At 39.2% G+C, this 22,683-nt stretch overlaps 1 protein-coding gene across 1 annotated transcript in view; it reads right to left on the bottom strand.

The window, feature by feature from the left end:
• Positions 1–3,628: 3,628 nt before the first annotated feature.
• Positions 3,629–22,683, bottom strand: part of LOC113105601 (protocadherin Fat 1-like) — a 90,145-nt gene continuing 71,090 nt past the window's right edge. The window contains 15 exon segments of the mRNA XM_026266770.1: positions 3,629–5,286; positions 10,124–10,261; positions 10,377–11,011; positions 11,705–11,815; positions 12,120–12,273; positions 12,363–12,819; positions 13,637–13,794; positions 14,364–14,495; positions 14,580–15,402; positions 16,400–16,597; positions 17,353–17,496; positions 17,585–17,722; positions 18,126–18,340; positions 18,577–18,966; positions 20,215–20,448. Of these exon segments, the coding sequence (XP_026122555.1) occupies positions 4,610–5,286; positions 10,124–10,261; positions 10,377–11,011; positions 11,705–11,815; positions 12,120–12,273; positions 12,363–12,819; positions 13,637–13,794; positions 14,364–14,495; positions 14,580–15,402; positions 16,400–16,597; positions 17,353–17,496; positions 17,585–17,722; positions 18,126–18,340; positions 18,577–18,966; positions 20,215–20,448 (4,604 nt within the window). The 3' untranslated portion in view covers positions 3,629–4,609.

Below are 22,683 nucleotides of genomic sequence, written 5' to 3' on the forward strand. Positions count from 1 at the left end.
CCCAGAAGCCTTTGCGCTACAATATCGCCATCTACTGGATAGATGGCTTGTTACACAAACATTCTGCACACGTTCAGGACATAGACAGTAAAAGGTTCAGGATCCTCTGCGCTAAGAGTCAGCTCAGTTACAAGCCTTTATCAGCTATGTGCTAAACAACCATTTTAAATGTTTACATTTAAAAAATATTAATATGTGGTTCAGGAAACATGTGCATACTCTGAAAATCTTCACTGTAGCTATCTTTGTTTTTAATAATATAAAATGTCATAAAACACAACCCTGATTTTTCATTTATTTATTTGTATATATATATATATATATATATATATATATATATATATATACAAGGCTGTGGTAAAAAAGCCTTATGAGGATTGTCAAGCAAAATCAAGAATTTGAGTAAACTTCACAAGGAATAGACTGAGGCCGGGGTCAAGGAATCAAGAGCCACCACACACAGAAGTATTAAGGAATTTGGCTACAGTTGTCATATTCTTCTTGTTAAGCCACTCCTGAACCACAGACATCGTCAGAGGCGTCTTACCTGTGCTAAGGAGAAGAAGAACTGGACTGTAGCACAGTGGTCCAAAGTCCTCTTTTCAGATGAGAGCAAGTTTTGTATTTCATTTCGAAACCAGGGTCCTAGAGTCTGGAGGAAGGGTGGAGAAGCTCATAACCCAAGTTGCTTGAGGTCCAGCGTTACGTTTCCACAGTCTGTGATGATTTGGGGTGCAATGTCATCTGCTGGTGTTGGTCCATTGTGTTTTTTGAAAACCAAAGTCACTGCACCCGTTTACCAAGAAATTTTGGAGCACTTCTTGCTTTCTTCTGCCGACCAGCTTTTTGAAGATGCTGATTTCATTTTCCAGCAGGATTTGTCACCTGCCCACACTGCTAAAAGCACCATGACCATAGTGTTGGTGTGCTTGACTGGCCAGAAAATTCACCAGACGTGAACCCCAGAGAGAATCTATGGGCTATTGTCAAGAGGAAAATGAGAAACAAGAGACCAAAAAATGCAGATGAGCTGAAGGCCACTGTCAAAGAAGTGAAGTGTCAAAGAAGGCCTTCCATACCACCTCAGCTGTGCCACAAACTGATCTCCTCCATGCCACATTGAATTGAGGCAGTAATTAAAGCAAAAGGAGCCCTGTACCAAGTATGAGTACATGAACAGCAAATTAACATACTTTCCAGAAGGCCAACAATTCACTACAATTTTTTAATTTTGTTTATATTTTTTAATTCAGTGTATCAGTCACTCCTATCTTCCTTCTCTGCTAATGTCTCCACTGCTAAAATGACATACTACCATAGCAAAATTAACATTTGTCTAACTCTTGCATGCTTTTTAAAACATTCTCCTCACTTATTTGTCCTCCTCCTCCCCCTCCTGCTTCATCTCTAATAACTGATGACTTTGCCACATTTTTCATTAATAAAATTAAAAACATCAGTGCACAATTTTCCACACCACAATCAGTCAAGCTCATATCACCAGCAAACATACACTCATTTACATCCTTCTCTTCACTTTCTGAGGCAGAAGTCTCCAAACTCATCATTTCTAATCACCCTACAACTTGCCCACTTGATCCTATTCCATCTCATCTCCTTCAAGCCATTTCTTCTGCAGTAGTTCCTGCACTTTCTCACATCATCAACACATCCCTCCACACTGGTGTTTTTCCCTCATCATTTAGACAGGTTTGTATAACTCCACTACTTATGAAACCCACCCTCAACCCATCTCTTTTAGAGACCTACAGACCAGTTTTCCTTCTTCCCTTTATTGCAAAAACACTTGAAAGAGCTGTGTTCAACCAAGTCTCTACATTTCTCACATACAACAACCTCCTTTACAGCAACCAATCTGGCTTCAAAAGTGGACATTCAGCTGAGACGGCCTTGCTCTCAGTTGTTGAAGCTCTAAGACTGGCAAGAGCAGAATCCAAATCTTCAGTACTTATCCTGCTTGATCTGTCCGCTGCTTTTGACACGGTTAACCACCAGATCCTCCTATCAACCCTACTGGCAAAAGGCATCTCAGGAGCCACACTTCAATGGTTTGAGTCTTACCTATCAGATAGGTCCTTCAAAGTATCCTGGAGAGGTGAGGTGTCCAAGTCACAACATCTAACTACTGGGGTGCCTCAGGGCTCAGTTCTTGGACCACTTCTCTTCTCTGTCTACATGGCATCATTACGTTCTGTCATTCAGAAACATGGCTTTTCATACCACTGATGACACTCAAATCTACCTCTCATTCTATCCTGATGATCCGACGGTAGCTATTCGCATCTCAGTTTGTCTAACAGACATTTCTTGCTGGATGATGGACCATCACCTTCAACTCAACCTTGCCAAGACAGAACTGCTTTTGATTCCAGCAAACCCATCGTTTCATCACAATTTCACCAACGTCGCTTGATTGTGCCATCCCAAAGAAGCACAAAGTCACTTTAAAAGACTTTTAAATTAAATGTTCCTTCCTGGTGGAATGACCTCTCCAACTCAATCCAAACAGCCAACAGAGTCCTTAGCCAACTTCAAGAATCGGCTTAAAACACATCTCTTCCATCTTTATTTGACCCTCTAACTTTAACAATCACTATTATAATTATATTCTAAAAAAAAAAAAAAAAATCTAACAACCTTTCTTATCTTTTTGTATTTTATTTTCTTTTAATTTATTATGCAATTGTGTGTGTGTATATATATATATATATATATATATATATATATATATATTTGTGTGTGTGTAATGACCTCTAACACTAGCTTGCTCTAATCTTTTTCTATTCTATCTGTTCTCTTTTTATTTATAATATTATTTAAAAGCCTGTGCTACGTGTACTGTGTTAACCTAACTGAGCCTTGTTATAGCACTTATATATCATTGCTCTTTTTGATTGCTTCCACTGTCCTCATTTGTAAGTTGCTTTGGATAAAATCAATGCTAAAATGCTAAATGAATAAATGTAAATGTAATGTAATGTAACTGATCTTATAAAGTATTCTAATTTGTGAGATCATGAATTGGTGGGTTTTTGTTAAATGTGAGCCAAAATCATCACAATTAAAAGAACCAAAGACTTAAACTACTTCAGTCTGTGTGCACTGAATTTAATACACAAGTTTCACAATTTAAGTTGAATTACTGAAATGAACTTTTCCACGACACTCTAATCTAAGATGCACCTGTATATGATTACAAAAAAAATATTGAGCTTTGATTTCCCTTTACCATTTGCAAAGCCTTTTTTACTTGTGGTAAATAATTTTTTTGGGAAATGTGCCTAGACAATATGTGCGACTAACACACTTTGTAGGACAATATCATCATGGAGCTGTTAAAATTTTAGTAAACCATGATCAAAGCTGGGTCCCTAAAGAACATTCAGACTGTTTGTATCTGTTGTTTCAGATGGTTGCTTTCACTTTCAGACAGGAATAATGCATTTAACTGCTATCAACACAGCATTTACTCTGATCACAGATCAACACATTCAAGCATTGATCGGCCCCTTTATAAAAGTGAAGTATTTCAAGTTGAATATCTTCATTGTTCTGCCTAATTGTCTTTGTGGTTATGAAAAGGAAATTAACGGAAGCAAGACAAATACCCATTTTAGAGAATAATTTATTGCCAGTAGTAAAGCAGTTAAGCTAGTGGCAGTATTTAATAAAAATCATGAATCAAGACCATAGCATTGCTCACACACACACACAGACCCTGAAAAAGTCACATGTCTGTGAATAATCTCGCACTATAAATATATTGGGTCCCATTTTCATGGTCAAAAATAAAGATGTTCCAAAGTCACAATTTACAATCAACAAAAAAAAAGAAAGAAAAGAAAACATAACACATCACAAGAATATGCAGACATCCTTTCAGAATTGATTGCGTGTTGTGATAATCACACATTCACTTCCTTGACATTATTATTTTTTTATTATTATTATTTTCTGCTCTTTTCTCTGCTTTTGAATAGACATACAGTAAGGCTGATAATGACACACCATTTGAGTTGGTATACTACTTTTTTCTGTCTTTCTTTTCTGAAAAAAAGCAAAAAATAGCTACAAAGACCTAGTAAAACCTTGAAATCAAAACTGTACATTAAAATTTACATTACAAATGAATGAGGATTTGTATAAAAAATCTGTTTGCATGGTTATATCTATACAAATACAGATATCACCTTCAAATTATGCTTTTCTCCCATTATCCAGAACAATCTATCAGTTATATTTTTTGTGTAAATTGTACATCTCAGTATGATCTTGTGCATGATGATCAACATACTATTTAATGGCACAGCCAAGTCTAATGTTCTCCCCAATACTGTTAAATAATTATAATATTAATAACAGCCCACACGAGCCACTGGAGAGAACTCATGTTTAAGCACATCTTTTCAAAACCGCTCTTGAGTGAGATACAGATGTATACAGTGTGTGCGTTTGGATGTTTGGCATTTACTTTAAGTGTAAGACTACGTTTGTGTACCGTGTGTGTGGTGTGGTTATGGTTTGAACACACAGTTAGTCTCCTGGAGCAGGGTTTCATTTAGGCACTTTTGATATTCTGGATCCAGTGTCAGACTTCAGTTTGCTGCTGCTGCTGTTGAGAGTCCAGCGGCGGTATGATGAGCCTCTGAAACTGCGCTCCCTCCTCCTCTCCACCGCTCTCATAATCGCTGATCATCACTTCCGACTCCTCGCAGCAGGCGGACATGTCCGAGCAGGACGCTGTGGATGTGTACAGCGAGAGCGACATGTTATCGGCAACGGGGAGATCGAAGTCGCGGCCATAGCCCAGCGGGAAGCCTCTGTGCCGGTATCCTCCGGTGGAGGATGATGTGATGGTGCTGGTGGGGTTGGTCTGAGGTTCGGTGTCTGATGAGTAATGGTGGTGGGGTAGGAACTGGGTGAGGCTGTAGAGTTGGGGTATGGGTGGGCGCTGGCGTACTCCAGATCCTCCAGGACTAGAGGGGGCGCTGTTTAGCGCTCGTGTGGTGGGCTGCAATGTGTCGTAGCGATCCCCATACTCCGGCACGGGTGGAGCAGGGGGCAAGTCATCATGGGAAGGAAAGTCATCGGGTGGAGGAGGGAAGTCACTTTCAATGTCGTATCCGCCGGGATAGTAGTCCGTGTCCAACAGGGCAGGGTCACTGTAGATGGTGGGTTGGGCCTTCACTACTTCATACAGAGGAAACTCCTGGATTCCAGGAAGCTGAACACTTGGCATCCAGTCAGATGTGTCCCAATGATAGCCTGTCGGACAAAAATAACAGTGAGCACCACAGTGACAAAAAAAAAAAAAAAGTTGGGGCGTACAAAATGTTGGGGTATACAAAAATAAGAAGGGCTGGGGTCAATGTCAATTCAGCTTCAGAGAGGTCCATTTTAGTAATAAAAAAAATGGCATTGATAACCCGCTATGATTAACATTAATGCAATATAGAAATTAGAAGTTCAGCATGAAATTATTGAAATGTTTTATTGAAATGTTGGCAGCCAGAATCCCTTCTTATAACGCTTCTCTCATTATTTGCTATATTTGACAACTTTTATTAGACTAAGGTTAACTGACATTATGAAGACTTTCTTATTTACAATAACATGCACTGATGTATTACTGACAAGAAAATGAAAATGCAATGTTGATCATTTCTTCTGTGCACTAACTGAAGTTGAATGGACTTCTACCCTTCTTAAACCACACAGTTAACACCAGCCAGGTCATTTCAAACCTCATGCAATGTCAGTATCACACCAACACAATGCAGATCATTCAGAGTGCACACAAATACACATCACACATGTAATAAACAGTAACTCAGAATGTGTCTACTGTTTGTAGATTTACAAAGTATGACAATACATTCAAGACAAGATGACGTTATATTATTAGGGAGGGTGTTTTAAGGTTATGATTATTGAGTAGTTTGAGGGAATTCCAGGGAGACAATACAAAGTTTAAATGGGACAACAAAAAACTTTTTGTGACAAAAAGCTGTGACAAAAAAAGTGCACAATATGCACTTATTTCTAATGCTACCAAAAGAAGTGAGTTGATTTGACACTCTTTTTGTCACAGATTTTGAGGACATGCAGAGTTTTGTTATAATGAAGGGGTAACCAAGCCAAAATGCAATCAAATGGAAAGGCATCAGACAAACTGTACAAAATAAAAATAAATCACCTCTTGGGTTCTTGTGTTCATGAGCCGAGAATGACTCTTTAGATAAAAAGCATACAGAATTGCATAGAAAAGAGAGAAAGAGAAAAAATGTCAAATAATAGGAGAACACTCTGAAAAGAAAGAGTGCAGAACAAGATGGATACAAATGTAAGAGCCAAAAAGTTATGAGACGATCTTCATGCCATTTGCTTGCACAGAAACATTTGAAATCACTCTTGGTAAGACTGCAATTTTCCATCTCACATTAGCTGAACGATCATGTGCCACTGAAATCAAATGAAGCACCTGATTGGCTAATGAGGCATTTGATCGAATTTTTATTTTATTTGATATGTCATTTTTAATTTCTTTGTCTTTCTAGATGTGATATGGGTGAAGAAAATGGCATTTTGCAGACCTAATAATTACCCAGCAAACACTAAAGACACAGATAATCAGCAATGAAGCAGCAAAAGAATACCTTCTTTCTCCACCGAGTCAACAACAGAGCTGACAAGGTGGATAACTGTCACTAGGGAGGCTTGTAAGAAAGGCAGATGAGAGAAATCTAACATTAATTTTTCAAGTTAACATGACAGGAAAGAAACAGTTGAAGTCAAGATTATAAGAGGGAGAAGAAACCGACAACAGCGTTTCTCACGATGAGACATTGCATTCTGACATCTGACAAAACTGATGGATTGGAATTGATTTACTGGCACCATAAGAACAACAGATAATAACAGGTTTTATGGGGTTTTGGTTTCTGACAAGGGTGTGATCTGACGGATGGGTTAATGGCAGGGGGTTGGGTTGTGTCGGTAAGGCACATGTCTAGGTTGAGCTCTGGTGGAGGACGGTGGGAGTGACGCTGACGCTGTGCTCATGATTACACACATTCACAGAGAGATGGAAGGAAGGATCAGGAACATTCTCAAAGATAAAAGAGAACAAAGACACTCTCTAGCCCTGAACCAAATCCAGCAGATGGAGAAAAACTACAGAAGCTGAGGAATATGCGGATACATGGCCATAAGAAAATACGGAAAATCCATTTAAAGTAATGCATTAGTGTTCAGAGGTTCAGTACGGGAGTAGTTAGGTCAAGGTCAGGGGTTGAAAAGGTCAAATGAGGGTCAAGAGTCAATGGTTAGGTGACTGTAGTTCCTTACACATGGCTTATGTCAGGATATTTGAAAAACTGAATAGCAGGATTAGACATGATGTGCTCTTGCATTCAAAAACAGTGGAATGTAGCACAGCAATAGAGTTTGAGACAAGGTTTGAAAAGTAGATTTTTGAATTTGGACAGTTATTGTTTTTCTGATGGTTATAGTGGCAAGGCTTAAATATACTTAAAATATTCTTAAATACACTTCATTTAGGAAACTGATTGTATTATTTTTTTTGTAATTAAAAAAATAATTTTATAATTTATAATACTACTACTAATAATAAATATATAAATACTAAAACGAACATGAAATAATAATGCTAAATAGGAATGTGTTACTTAAAAACTAATATAAATTACTTTTTTTTTTTTTTTACTAAAATGAAACAAATATTCAAAATATATAAACAAATGATATAAATAAAATGTAAATAAACCCTGTCATCCTGAGGGATCACTAGTTTCAATGCATTCCTCAACACAAGCATCATTTGTTGTTGTTCGGCCAATAACTAACATGTGGATTACTGTATTTCTCGGACTATAAGTCGCACCTGAGTATAAGTCTCATCAGTCCAAAAATACATCATGATGAGGAAAAAAACATATATAAGTCGCACCGGACTATAAATCGCATTTATTTAGAACCAAGAACCAAGAGAAAACATTACCGTCTCCAGCCTCGAGAGGGCGCTGTATGTTTTCAGTGTAGACTACAGGAGCACTGAGCAGTATAGAGCGCCCTCTCGTGGCTGTAGACGGTAATGTTTTCTCTTGGTTCATTTCTCTCGGTTCATGTCAAATTAATTTTGATAAATAAGTCGCACCTGACTATAAGTTGCAGGACCAGCCAAACTTTGAAAAAAAGTGCGACTTATAGTCCGGAAAATACGGTATATCGTGTGAGTGATGTTATACACACCTTTAACTAGATTCACACCGGACCCGATTCTCTTTAATCTTGTTTATATGCCTCAATAATAATGTCATCCTACAAACTGTCCAGTAACCTTTTGCTTCAAAAGGTCAGCAGCAAATGGTTCAAAACTGAAGCTGTAATTTAAGCACTCTTACAGGTTTTGACCTGACCGCAACAGCGCCGGGGGTTTACTATAGCTGGACAGTTTGTTCTGTCGCACTGGGGAACGCTGCCACAAGTCATGTGAAAGGGATCTCAGATACAGTAATCAGGATCAACAGAAATGTTGTGCTGCATGTGCTGGAGACCCATCATGTGTACTTCTCATACCCTGCTTTTACACTCTGAACTGATGTCTTCAACCATCCATTGGCTTCATTAAGAGACACAAAGAAAGGAAAAGGAAAAAAAGGAAGAGAAGAGATCCAAAATATGAATTTCACACAGAGAATTAATAAAGATACTATATAGGTCATTCTCAGATGTTGGCTTGAGCTGATTAAAAACTTATGAGAAGCTGCTCTCAGCAAAGGCAAAAGAAAAAGACGACGGGGCTTAGAGGGAAGACATGCTTCCTTCTTTTTATGCATTGAGAATTTCACAGGGCCTTTAGTGATCGCTTCCTTCCACCGTGGGCGAGTGTTCACTTACGAGCAGGCCTCTATTTAAAACCTTGCTCTGTGTCTGTGGTGAGATTTGATCCAAATGGGTGCTGAAGCCCCAGTGCAGCGATAAGGAAGAGAGAGAGAAATGACATAACACATGACCCAAAAACATAACACCCTTTACACTTAGTAACATCAGTAAAATAAAAACAGAGTTAGCAGATCAGAAAAAAAAAACCCTTATGGAAACACAATAACTTATATAGGGGTCCGTCAACTGAAAAAGAGCATGCAAGACATTTAGACTATGTTTGGAATAGAGTATTCCACACGATGTAGTCTGTGCAGTAGTATGTAGTATGCTAAATGAAAATAAATAATATCAGATACTGTTTTTATCTGAGATGATAACTGAACATCACTTTAACTTAAGAAAAAAACTCAACTCTAATGTCTTATGTTAACATCCTTGACTGTAAAAAGTGACATAAAAACAACGGTTCTTATACATCTAAATATATTTCACGAGTTAAGACTTATATATAATCTGATTGAGCAAAAAGTATGCATATTTGGAGTGCTGTCTGAGGGGAGGGCTCTGAGCTCGGAATTTAGCTTGAACCCAGAGAACTCCCCATATGCCCAAGCTGGGATATGAATAGATAGGAATGAGGAGTAGGGGTGGAGGAGGGATGCCAGAAAACTGTAGTGGGACAGAGGTGAACTGGCTGTATATATATATTTACTATTGTAATAATTTAAGTGATTATCTGAATGTGCTGTTCTTGATCTTTAATAAAACATTATTTGAATATACTGTATATAGAGTATATATATCTGTTACATATTTTTTGTTTGCAGTTGTGGCCGAAACTGTCCACACTAATGCAGCACTCCTGTTTGATGTTTTCTTCTTTTTATCTATTTCTTCGCATTTATTATTTTTTATCAATATAGACAGCATTTGTTGTCTACTGTCTGTGTGTATCACAGAATGCAGTACACTAGGTGGTTCCATTCCAAATATAGCCTTTTTTGTCTACTAAATAAGCTGTATTCTTTCCATAATATATATTTTTTTTATTTGGTTTACAGAGAAACATACAGTATAAATAATTCTGAAATAATAAAAAAAGCACAAGAATGTCTGACAAGTATATCTGTCTGGTTATGATCTTTGAGTCATTTATAGGATGAGTAAAAGCAAATGCATTCTGTTCCATACGTACCATTGTCGTCACATGACTCGGACTGGAAGGAGCTGAGAGAGTGGACCTCAGACATGCTGCCTCTGGTGTTGTAAGGGTGACAGGCACTGTCCTCCACCGGCTTCTTATTAAGACACGGGTCCAAGTCCACCACTTTAGCTGTGAGGGGAAGAAAACAGTCACAAACTTTCACTCACCCACAGAGCCCATTAAATATACGGTCTTAAAAGTCAGACGCAGGAGACCTGGATTGCAGATGGGACTCTGTACATACCATCATAGTCGTAATCCCAGCTGGGCTTCTGTATGGAGTCGCTATCGGACACTGAGTTGGAGGGTGGGGGGGGAGGCAGGTTGGGTGCTACACTACAGACAGCCACTGTCTTCCTGTGCCCGTGCACCGAATCAGGGTTGAACGTGCTGAATTCTGGGTGCTCTGGTATGGCTGAGCCCTCAAATGAGTTGCGGTCCAGATTGTTGCGGGAATCGCTTGGAATGCTGGGAGTGTAGGAGATGGGCCGTACAGGGACCTGCGGTGGGATGTCAGAGTAGATGTTCTTGTTGAGTTTGGAGTCGAAGTACGGCCGCTGGAGGAAGGCGTGCGGGGCTCCTGTGCTCACGCCGAACTTGTCGTCATCGTCAGATTTGGATTTTGAGCGCCGGCAAATGCGCTTGCGAACCACAATGAACAGTACGACGATAAAAAAGATGCTGGCAACGAAGACGACGATTCCGATTACTTCCTCCAGGCCGATGTTCCAAGTGGTGGAGACAAGTTGGCTGGGAGGAAATTCACAATACCGCCCGCTGTAGCCCACGGAGCAGTTACAGCTGAAGGAGCCGTACGTGTTCTGGCAGTGACCATTGGCACAAGGGTTCTTCAGACACTCATCTACATCAGTGAGGCACCTAAACTCACACACACACACACACACACACATAAACATGTACTGTAATTACAGAGCTGCAGACTCAACCTTACACTATCATTCAAAAGTTTGAAGCTTTTTCATGTTATTTGAAAGAAGTCTCTTTCGCTTGCAAAGGTTGCATTTACTTGACCATAAATTGAGTAGAAACAGTAATATTATGCATTATTTCATTATGACAATTTGAAATAAGTGTTTTCTTTTTTTTTTGTAAAATGTGATTAATTGAATTTACTGCAAAAGTTTCAGCAGCCCATAACACCTCATAAATCATTCTAACATGCTGATTTGGTGCTCAAGAAACTTTAAATATATATATATATATATATATATATATATATATATATATATATATATATATATATATATATTTATTTATTATATATTTATAATTATCAATATCGATGACATTGCTGCTTAACATTCTTAGGAAATTGTAATTATTTTTTTTTCAGGATTTTTCAATTAACAGAAAGTTCAAAAGAACAGCATTTATTTGAGATGGATATATTTTAATTACAATTGAATGCATCACTGCTGAATAGAAATCTTTCATTTAAAAAAACCCTCATCTAGGTACATCTCAGTCGAAGTAGCCTCTCGTAAAAAAGCTCTTCATGATGCCCATTTGATTGAGTCTCACAGGTTTATTAAGACGGGTCAAAAGATGTACCTGTCTCCTTGGAAACCTGGTTCACACTCACACACGGGACCATCCAGGCTATCGATGCACTTGCCGCTGTTCTTACACGGGTTATCTGTGCAGTATGGACCCAGCTGACACCTGATGGAAAATTACAAAGAGCCAAAATGTCATTCAGAAACTTCACAAACACACAACTTCAGAAAAACTTTAAATAAGACAAACTGTGTTTGGATAGTTTTTAATTGCAGAAGAAATATCTCAAAGAGAATCTTACTGGATTAAATCTGATTATCAATCACATAATCTTCCAAAGCTTCTGATTACATTTCCAATTTACTGGGAATTACTGAGAATGCCGCATGGATTTCTGAAGTATTTTTTTTTTAAGTTTGAGTCAGATCATGCATATTAATGTAGTTCAATTAAGGAAATCTGTTCTCACCGTTGCCCAGAGTACTGTCCTCTGCACTGGCAGTAGAAGTTTCCTCCTCGTGGGATACATGTGCCTCCATAGAGGCAGGGGTTGGAGGCACAGGGGCTGATCGTGACTTCACAGTGAGTGCCCATGAACGCAGCGGTGCACTTACAGAAATAGCCTACAACACACAATAAAGCACAGCACATCAGTCAGTCCTATATATAAATAAACTACAATGACAAAATTCTGTAAAAACACCATGCATACCTCCATTAGGCAGCGGTGAACATGTGCCTCCGTTAGTGCAGGGGTTACTGTAGCAACCCTGGACTGGAGGAGGCAAGCTGCATCCAGGAGTCGCCTCGACCAGCTCCTCTAGGACGGAGTGAACCCCTCGAACCTCAGACAGAGGCAGCTCTCTCCCGTTAAACACGATCTCCTCCAGACAACCCCGCAGCCCATTTACCACAAGTCTTCCAGAGCCGCTCGCTGGCCGTGCATGACCTCCAAAGTACATGCTGGTGTCCAGGTTGAGTGTGCGCAGAGTTCCCGGAGCAGTGCCAGACGCGGCGTGGACCTGATCTAGGACCAGTCTAGCGTAGTTGCCATCTACCTCGAGAGAGACAGTGTGCCACTCTCCATCATTGACCTGGGTACTGTGCACGGACACCACACCAGGACCACTGCCACAGTCGAACTTGTACTGCAGGCGGCCGTTCACAATCTGAAACAAACACACGCAGTCTTGTCTTTCATACTGACCCTAGATTCAAATCTCAAACATCTGGAGTCGATTCAAATATTTAGTATTTCAAGTCAAATCCATCTTCCCAATTGACAGTCAAAGTATTTAAAATAATTATTTAAATATTATTATACAATTTCTTAAAAATAAAACTCATAATTCTTAAAACATAACTATATTTATAAAATAAAATAAATCAGCTCATGTGCAGCTGTCCTTTAAGTTGCATGTTGTATGAACAAATATATTAATGGGTGTCTCTCAAAACCTAGTAAGCCACCTAAAATTGTCTACCAAGGCCATTAAAGCACATGCAATGTTTTTACATTTTTTGCACATTTTGGGCATCACAGGCATATTTTATGTCATCACCTTTTATTTGGACTGAAATCAAGCTTATGATGGCCAAATGTGTGCCTATAAAAGTTATTGTCTAAGTAGACAGTTTATTAGTTATTTATAAACAGCCCAAAATATGACTCTGTGAAGTACTTCAGGTGTGATATTGTAGGAGTTAAATTCCGGTAGTTAAATTGTTTTAACAGATGAAATGAGGAATGATGGTTCAGGGATAAGCAGAAACAGATTATTATAATTATAATGTTACAGCAGGGAGATGACACTGCTTGCATTTCAGTCCCAGACTCCTTTGCTCTTTCTGTCAGTTGTGTGGTTTTCCCTCACCAAATTGGAATGCATGAGAAAGAGCTCCCCTCTCTTCTCCCAGCTCCAGAATAACTCTGTTTTCTCTTCTTTTTTTTTGGAGGGATTGAGGGGGTTAAGAGCACACACTCACCTCCAGAATGCTGTAGTCTGTGCCTTTGGCGTACATGACCGTGGCATGGGTGGAGAACGTTCTCAGTCTGAGGGACAGCTTCATTTCTTCCTTATTCTCGTTCTCCATCAGCCTGTACCGTGCGTATCCATTTCCGCTGAATGTTAAGGACTGACGCTCTACAACACAGAGAGCAAATCAAAACTAATTATAAGTGATGCTATGATAATGTCCACAGCCGAAAATATGTTTTTAATACAGAAATACTAAATGTCTACTTCATGCACAAAATGTTAGTGTGTTTATATATATATATATCTATATATATATCTATATATATATATATATTAGGGATGGGCAAGTTAACACGTTATTACCACGTTAATGCATTAATTTAATGATGTCAATAATTATTTTATCACGCATTGATGCAGGTTTTTTATTATTATTATGAAAGTCTATTGCTCCCTGGCTCTGAATACACAAAACATTGGTCACAGGACTAAAATAGCAAAATCTAAAAATACGAAAACTTAATAAAAACTGAAGTATTTAAAACAATAACCTGTAAATATGACAAAATACACAACAAAAACCTTCAAATAAAAATAAAAATGTTAATAAAAAACCATTTAGAAAGTTATCTAATTCCAAATACAATGCTAAAATAAACCTGATTATTATACACGGCCCGTTCACCTAATCTAATATATTTTTTGTGCATTGCATCACAGATGCGGGTTCATACCTGAGCACTCTTCCTGTTTTCCCTCAGGACAGATGCATTTGAATTTGGTGTGTATGGGGTCTTCTACACACTCCATGCCATCAGGACAGGGGCTTCCCTCACAGAGTGTGCTCAGGACAGGACACTCAGCTCCTATAGGGACACATGAAGGGTTAAAATCACTCTAGACTGGAAGTGAAACTTATGGAATATTTTGTAGTTGTATATTCGAGTTACCTTCACAGAGACATTTGGATGTTCGCATGTGACGTGGCGTAACAAAACTAATCCTGGCCGTGCTGTAGGCCGACACTGCTCCCGTCTCCAAGGAAACCGTCTCTTGGCAGTAACTAAGAGGACAGTCCAAACCGGCACAGAGTTTCTTTACAACTCGTACAATACGGACTCCAGTCATCTCTTCGATTACCCCAACTGAGGCATTCAGCTTCCTGTACACCACTTCCTGTGGCTGGAATGGACTTCCTGACCTTTCTAAAGCTAGAAGTACTTCCAGGTCACCGGAGGCATCAGCAGCAGGTTGCAAGCTGACTAACTGCACGTCTCCGCGTCTGACTCCGGCGATATTCCGCAAAGCCCGCAAAAAGTTACGCCAATAATCTCCGATAAATTCTTCCGGCGCTATAGCAGAGAAACGCACAGAGATGGAGTTATCGAGAGCTTGTGCTGTTGCCTGCCGTACGTGAATACTGACTCGGGCAGCTGCGGTAAAGCGACCATCTGTCACCGTGATGTTAAGGACGTATTGACCGGCATCCAGATTCCCACGGGCCACTAGTTTCCCATCAGCAGGGGAGACGGAGAAGAGGCCAGAGTTTTCAGAGGCGGAGGAACTATCGGGTGCGAGGCTGTAGGTTAGAGTGTCGTAAACATCCTGATCGGTGGCGTGGATTTTACCCAGGACCCTACCGGAATATTCGTCTGTTGCTGTGGTGATAAAGATGTCCAGGGGAAGAATGACAGGAGGGTAGATGCTCTCCTCGATCAAACGTACACTCACAAACGCAGTGGAGACCAATGGTGGGCGACCGCTGTCTGTTACCTAGAGCAAAGGAGAGAGACAAGAGATTTAGGATTCAGAACAATTAGAAATCATTAGTTTATGATTATTTGGGGTTTGGACGTCAAATCCTCATAGCTAATTTTAAACAATATTAATAATGATGTTTGCCTTAGCAAGCACTAGTATTCACAGAGGGAAGAATTTGAAAAAGGAGTCTATTTTTCACACCTCTTTTGATATATCTCACTTTACAGCACAGAACAGCAAGCATCATAAATGTTGTTAAATAAAACAACAGATTATTACATATGTCTAACATATGGTGCCACATTATCAAGTCAGCTGAAGTGTAATGGAGTGTTAAGAGCAGAATGTCTTTGCACGTGTTGTATGGAAAGGCTGATGATAAGTGCCAGTCACAGTCAGTAGAGGGAGCACTTGAGCCTGGATTTACTCTTGTAGCAATAGACAACTGCACAAGTTTGAGACTGGCTCATGTTGTTTACTCACTCAGTTCCTTCCTCTCTTACCAATCACTTTGCCTCCCATTTCACTAACCCTGTTGATTTCCCTGAGTTATTCTAGAAAACGGGAGTCATTTGTAGCCCTAACAAAATACAGAAAAGTTTAGCAGTGAACAGCCTATAACTTTTTTTTTGTTCTAAATGCATCAATAAGAAATTCACTACAAAATAAATGTATTTCATTGATGAAAACTCAAAATAACATGCATTTAGAGAACCACCTTATCAAAATGGAAAAGAGACCCATAGAATGACCTTCTCCTGAATAAAGGAAATTGCACACCTAAAAGAAGAGGAGACTGGGAAAGAGACTGCTGTAATCATTTTCTTACAGTTCCTCTCTTCTGCTAAGGTTTTCACGGCTGCTCCTTCACAATCTATTGTACATGCCAGGCCCATACTGAGCAAGCAATGCTTCACCTCAGCTCCACTGATCATCTATCCCTTCATACCTCCAGTGAAAATGAAACAAAGCTCCTACGGAGAATCAGAGGGAGAGACTGAGGTCTCACCTGGGCCTGTAGGAGGTACAACTCTTGAGTCTGGCGGCTCAGAGTTGATGTGGAGACCAGCGCGCCCTGAGGACTGATTCGGAAGGCTTCGCCCTCGTTCCCACTGATGATAGAAAATGTGAAAGGAGGTCCATTGTGGGAGGCATCACGGTCAGACACGGCGAGCTGGAGAACACTGGTACCGACTGGCTGGTTCTCCTATACAACATATGCAGAACACATCAAAGGTTAATTTAGACCTACAAAATTCACACTTTTTTTAACAGCTTAAGGCAAATTTGGCATGTTACGCATTTTACAACAAAAACTGAGAAGCTATGATTATATTTTAGTGCCAGCAAGCACAGGCATATCCAGTGACTAATAATGAGTTTTCCTTAGAGCAATGTTTCAAAAGCCAAATGGAAACAGTTTTCGTAATGCTTCCATAATGATGGATTTCAGCGTGAAACAGTCATTATTTCCCTTTTACTAAGACATTTATCTATTGGTATTTGTTTGCATCATGATAAGTAGACTATAATGTTATTGCTTAATGTTGTTTTTATGCAGTTTTTGGTCAAGATAGTTGATTAGTAAATTATGTAAATTTTTCTTTAACCTTTTTATATTTATTTTTTACACTGTTTATGTGTTATTTTTGAATTATTTATATACTATTAGGGTCTGTACTGATATTTCGAATTAGCTTACATTTTTAAATCTTCAGTTTTCACTTTACTTTAAGTTTTGCTAATTGTGTGTGCTTTTTTTGCTAATTTTATTTCAATTTTATTTTCAGTTTTGCAAACTAAACTAATTTAATGAACTAAAAAGCTAAAGATTTTAAAGCTTAAGCTTAAGCATGTTTTGAAATGCATCTGACTGGTGTCTAATGACCCTAAATTCCTTCGAATCAACAGGCATTGGATTATTGACAGTGAAAACACTGAATCGTCTCTGAGGACTCAGACCTGTATAATGATGCTGTAGTTGGCCTGAGAGAAGAGAGGCGAGTTATCGTTTATGTCCGAGACGTCTATGTTGACTGTAGAGCTGCTGGATCGAGCCGGGCTTCCGTTGTCAGAGGCCAACACAGTCAGCGTGTAACCTGAAGTCTAAAAAAACAAACAAAACAAAATGCCATTAGGTTTCAGCAATAGACTACCAATGCACCTGCTACTGAGACACCTGAGTGTTTTGTACCTTCTCTCTGTCAAGCTGGCGGGCCACCTTGACCTCTCCTCTAATAGGGTCGATGGTGAAAGGACTGCCTTGATTGCCATCAATGATGGAGAAGCGCACCTGATTACTGGATGGACCATCTGCATCGTCAGCCATGACCTTCACACACAGAGAAACACACACCTGGTTAAGATAAAGATTGCCACGGACTCAGGTATGCAACACCCTCCGCCTTTCGTCCTTCTTGCCTCGCGAGTCAGTAACTATTGGCTGAGACCCTCGTGGGAAATCAGAAGGCATGCAAGTGAAAAAGAGCTGGGTATCAAAGCCTTGCTTTCACACTGACAGTTTATATTCAGCATGATAAGACATGAACATCTCTAATAAATGAGCAGAGTGTGAGCGAGATAGAAGATTGCAGATTGCTGTGGGTCGCTGAGCTTTAGTTTGACATTGGACTGTGCTTGTTTAGTGTGTGTGTTCTTTGCTTTGTGTTGAAATAGGAGATGATGTAACCCAGAGAGCTGAGCAGGGCTTGAGAAAGAGAAGCCGGATGACTCACAGTGAGCACGGTCTTTCCCAGTTCTGCGTCTTCGCTGATCACAGCAGAGTAAATGTCTTGGCTGAAGACGGGGCTGTTGTCGTTTACATCCGTCAGGTTGATGTTCACTGTGGCCATGTCGCTCAGCGGCGGCGTGCCTCCATCTGTAGCCTCCACTGTTAGATAATACTCATGGGCTGTTTCGTAGTCCAAACGCTCGATCACGAAGACACCACCTGCGAAGAAACCGACAAGGAAAACCTCTCTAAGTAATGAAATAATTATTTTCCAAATTATTAAATAAATATTCGGACGAACAAATACATAAATTAATGAATGAATGTATACAGTGTTAAAAGATGAGACAGGCCATGAAGTGTCTAATATGTATCCACCAGAAGTCCACTTGTAATTTAACTGGAAGTCAGTGGTGCAGGGTTCTCATTCGGTTCGTCTAAGCGGCTGTGTTTACCTGTATGGGGGTCGACGCGGAACGCTCCTCTCTCGTTGCCACTGATAATTGTGTATGTAATCTCTGCTCCTGCTTCTGTGTCTCGGCTGGCTGCGTGCACCCGTAACAGCTGGCTGCCCACCGGAATGTCTTTAGTGACGGTGGCAGTGTACTCGCGGCGCTCAAACACTGGAGGGTTGTCGTTGATGTCCAAGATGGAAACACTGACGGTGGTGATGGAAGAGAGACGCTGAGGGGACCCACGGTCTGTGGCAAAGGCGCGGAGGGTGTAGAGTGACTGGAGTTCACGGTCCAGAGGACGATCCAGATGCACGATGCCGGTTTCCTCATCGATCGAGAACACACCATCAGCAGAGTCCAGCAGTGAATACAGGATCTCTGCATTAGAACCTAAACACACACACACAAAGCACAATCAGACTAATAAAGACATTTAAGACCCATTCCTGAAAATCTTCCTGCCCCCAATTTTCTGAACAGTAGTGCATTTATACAGTTACACTGTCAATTATTCCTTAATTTAATGCATAACTGAAATTCAAAAACAATTTTGACCAGCTGTTGCTGTCATTGTTGTCATACTGCAAAAGGACAACCAATTCATAATGACTGACAACAAATCAATACATTTTGCAGATTAAGAAGCTTTCAGATCAATGGCAAAGCCTCTAGCAGTTAAAATTATTTGTAAGAACTTATTATGTAACTGTTTCTTCGTCTCATTTGCTTAACTATAATGACTTAAAAATGAATCCTGCAAAAGATTCAATGGTGAAACCTCTGGTCCTGAGCTGCATATTAAGAAGTGTGAGTGATTGGCACTTATTGTATTGAGGAAAGCACGCACACACACACACACAAACAAGATGAAGATAGAGTACACTAATCCCTCTAATGCATTTTTGAGTAAGCCTCATTTGTGGCTTGCTAGTACAATCACTCTCTCTCATTTTAGCCAGTTAACACAATCTCTTGTGTTCTACTAAACTTCAGTCAGACCAAATTACTGGAATGCAGCAGCTTTATGACAGTTCAGTATTATGCAAGTCTACTGATCAAGGAATAAACACTTTCATAAGATTATTACAAGTCTATTGGTGCAGCTACTGTAGGCTAATCCCATAGAACTCAATTAAAAAAAGTGCTTTTTAAGTAAAAGCACGTCATAGGTGACGTTTATAGATTTTAACTAGTATTTTACCACATCAGGGATCTTCAGAAAAGCAACCAATGATCTGAAGGTTGTGGCATTGATGTTGAGAAATGAGGGAAGAAGAGATTGCTTGTGTTTAGGCTAGACGGTAAGTGAAACACAATGTGTTTATTTGAGGATACAGAGTACAAAAGGATGATAAGACAGGAATCCATACAAATGGAAATCAGAGAAATTGAGTGGAAGCGAGTGAGAGAGAAAGACAGAGAGGTTTGTGTTCTTCTAGATTAAAGGTGCTGCCCTGTTTGACTGAGAGCGTCATATGTGCATGTTGGTTTCATCTCTAAAGATATAACAGCACTGATGGACACGGACAGGCCATACTGTTGCAAATTGGAGAATATATTGGGAAACACACTTATATGCAAATATTTGAATATATTTTTGAATAAATATATCATTGTTCTGGATAGTGGAGATCTTACCTGTGTCCAGGTCTGTGGCGTACAGGCGAGCCACAGGTGTGTTTATCTCTGTGTTCTCAAACACAGTGAAAGTGTAGGGGTCAGAGGTGAACTGTGGAGCGTTGTCATTGACATCTTCGACTGTGATTTCAACTTCGGCTTCACAAAAGCGTCCGCCTCCATCCAGAGCACGCACCTTCATCTTGTGAACCTCCTCTTCTTCACGGTCCAGAGGGAGCAATGTTTTCAATTCACCTGATGAAATCAATCAATAATGAGTGTTCAAATCAATAAGACTTTCCTTCATCTTTGATGATGCAAATAAAAGATATTTTCAATGAAACCAGAGAGATTTCTGATTTAACTTAATCCTTAATTAAATATTTTCATCATTGGTCTTTATGAACATTTTAAAGTGTCAATGTTTTAGTTGCATGGACTTTTTTAATTAGTGCTGCACGATTATGACAAAAATAATAATTGTCGATTATTCCCTTGATATTGTAATTATTAATTACGATTATCACAATTTACATTGAATGATGTTTATACCATTATTTGATGCAACTGAATGCCATATTTTTATATGAAAATAAACAAGCTGAAAACACTAAGTGAAAAACCTTTCTATAATATTAAGTCTCAAATGTTAATTATACATCGGATTGGTTTCTTCTTTAAAAAAAAGTAAAAATATAAATGGTATCATAATGCTATACTAAAACTAAAACAATGGAAAAACCCATAAGATAACACATAGAAAGAGAAAAAAAAACATATCTTAAATGTGCAGAATAACATAAGTGGACTCTGAACGATTAATTGCCGCTTTGAACGATTATGATAACTGTGGGATCCATAATTGTAATCGCGAATTGAAATTTGATTAAGTGTGCAGCCCTACTTTTTAATGATGGACAACATTTTCAGCTTCCAATAAAAAAAAAAATACAAAAAAATTTTTGAGAGTGAAATATCACAGACCTTTCATTGATTTGGTTTCATTTTTGGGTGAACAAATTATATGAATTTGTGTAAAACCAGTTTGTAGGCACACTGATGCTGCTTCACACACACACAAACAGTTTCTGCTCTCTCATTCGTCATGTCTGCAAGGCTACTTTGTATATTTATGTAGGGGTCAGAGGTGAACTGTGGAGCGTTGTCATTGACATCTTCGACTGTGATTTCAACTTCGGCTTCACAAAAGCGTCCGCCTCCATCCAGAGCACGCACCTTCATCTTGTGAACCTCCTCTTCTTCACGGTCCAGAGGGAGCAATGTTTTCATTCAATTCACCTGATGAAATCAATCAATAATGAGTGTTCAAATCAATAAGACTTTCCTTCATCTTTGATGATGCCTTGAATATTGTAATTATTGAATTACGATTATCACAATTTACATTGAATGATGTTTATACCATTATTTGATGCAACTGAATGCCATATTTTTATATGAAAATAAACAAGCTGAAACACTAAGTGAAAAACCTTTCTATAATATTAAGTCTCAAATGTTAATTATACATCGGATTGGTTTCTTCTTTAAAAAAAAAGTAAAAAAATATAAATGGTATCATAATGCTATACTAAAACTAAAACAATGGAAAAACCCATAAGATAACACATAGAAAGAGAAAAAAAAAACATATCTTAAATGTGCAGAATAACATAAGTGGACTCTGAACGATTAATTGCCGCTTTGAACGATTATGATAACTGTGGGATCCATAATTGTAATCGCGAATTGAAATTTGATTAAGTGTGCAGCCCTACTTTTAATGGATGGACAGACATTTCTCAGCTTCCAATAAAAAAAAAAATCACAAAAAAAATTCTTGGATCAACATGAGAGTGAGTAATTGATCACAGACCTTTCATTTTTGGGTGAACAAATTATATGAATTTGTGTAAACACCAGTTTGTAGGCACACTGATGCTGCTTCCACACACACAAACAGTTCTGCTCTCTCATTCGTCATGTCTGCAAGGCTACTTTGTATATTTATTATAGTTGTGGCTTGCTAAAACCCCCAACATTCACTCCCCATCAATCACTCTGAACATCAGCTGGCACTGCACTAATGAACAAGACACAATCCAGTTCCACTTCAAACTTATCTCATCTGTCAAATCAAGAGGACACTCTAAGAACGAGAGCAAGGGAGACAGTTCTCTCTTTCACGAGGAAGTGATCTGACCTAATAATTTCGGCAAGCGTAAGCTATGTTCCATTGGAGTGGTCATTTTGTGTGCCAGCTGTTTGCTGTCGACCTTTGAGCTGAAGCGCATCTCAAGGAGGATGAATGCAGGGTGTCCAAAAGTTCCCCCTCGAGGAAAGCTAAAATCATCCTTGCGCTGAGAGGCTTTAAGAAATAGAAAAGATTAAAGAGGAGAGGGATGGTGAGAAATGAGAGAAATGGCAAGGGAGAAGAAAGTGCAGTCAGCATGTGGGCTGCTTGGAGAGCGAGCTGAGAAAAGAAGCAAA

This window comes from Carassius auratus, chromosome 1 (genome assembly GCF_003368295.1).
Source record: "Carassius auratus strain Wakin chromosome 1, ASM336829v1, whole genome shotgun sequence".
Taxonomy (NCBI): domain Eukaryota; kingdom Metazoa; phylum Chordata; class Actinopteri; order Cypriniformes; family Cyprinidae; genus Carassius; species Carassius auratus.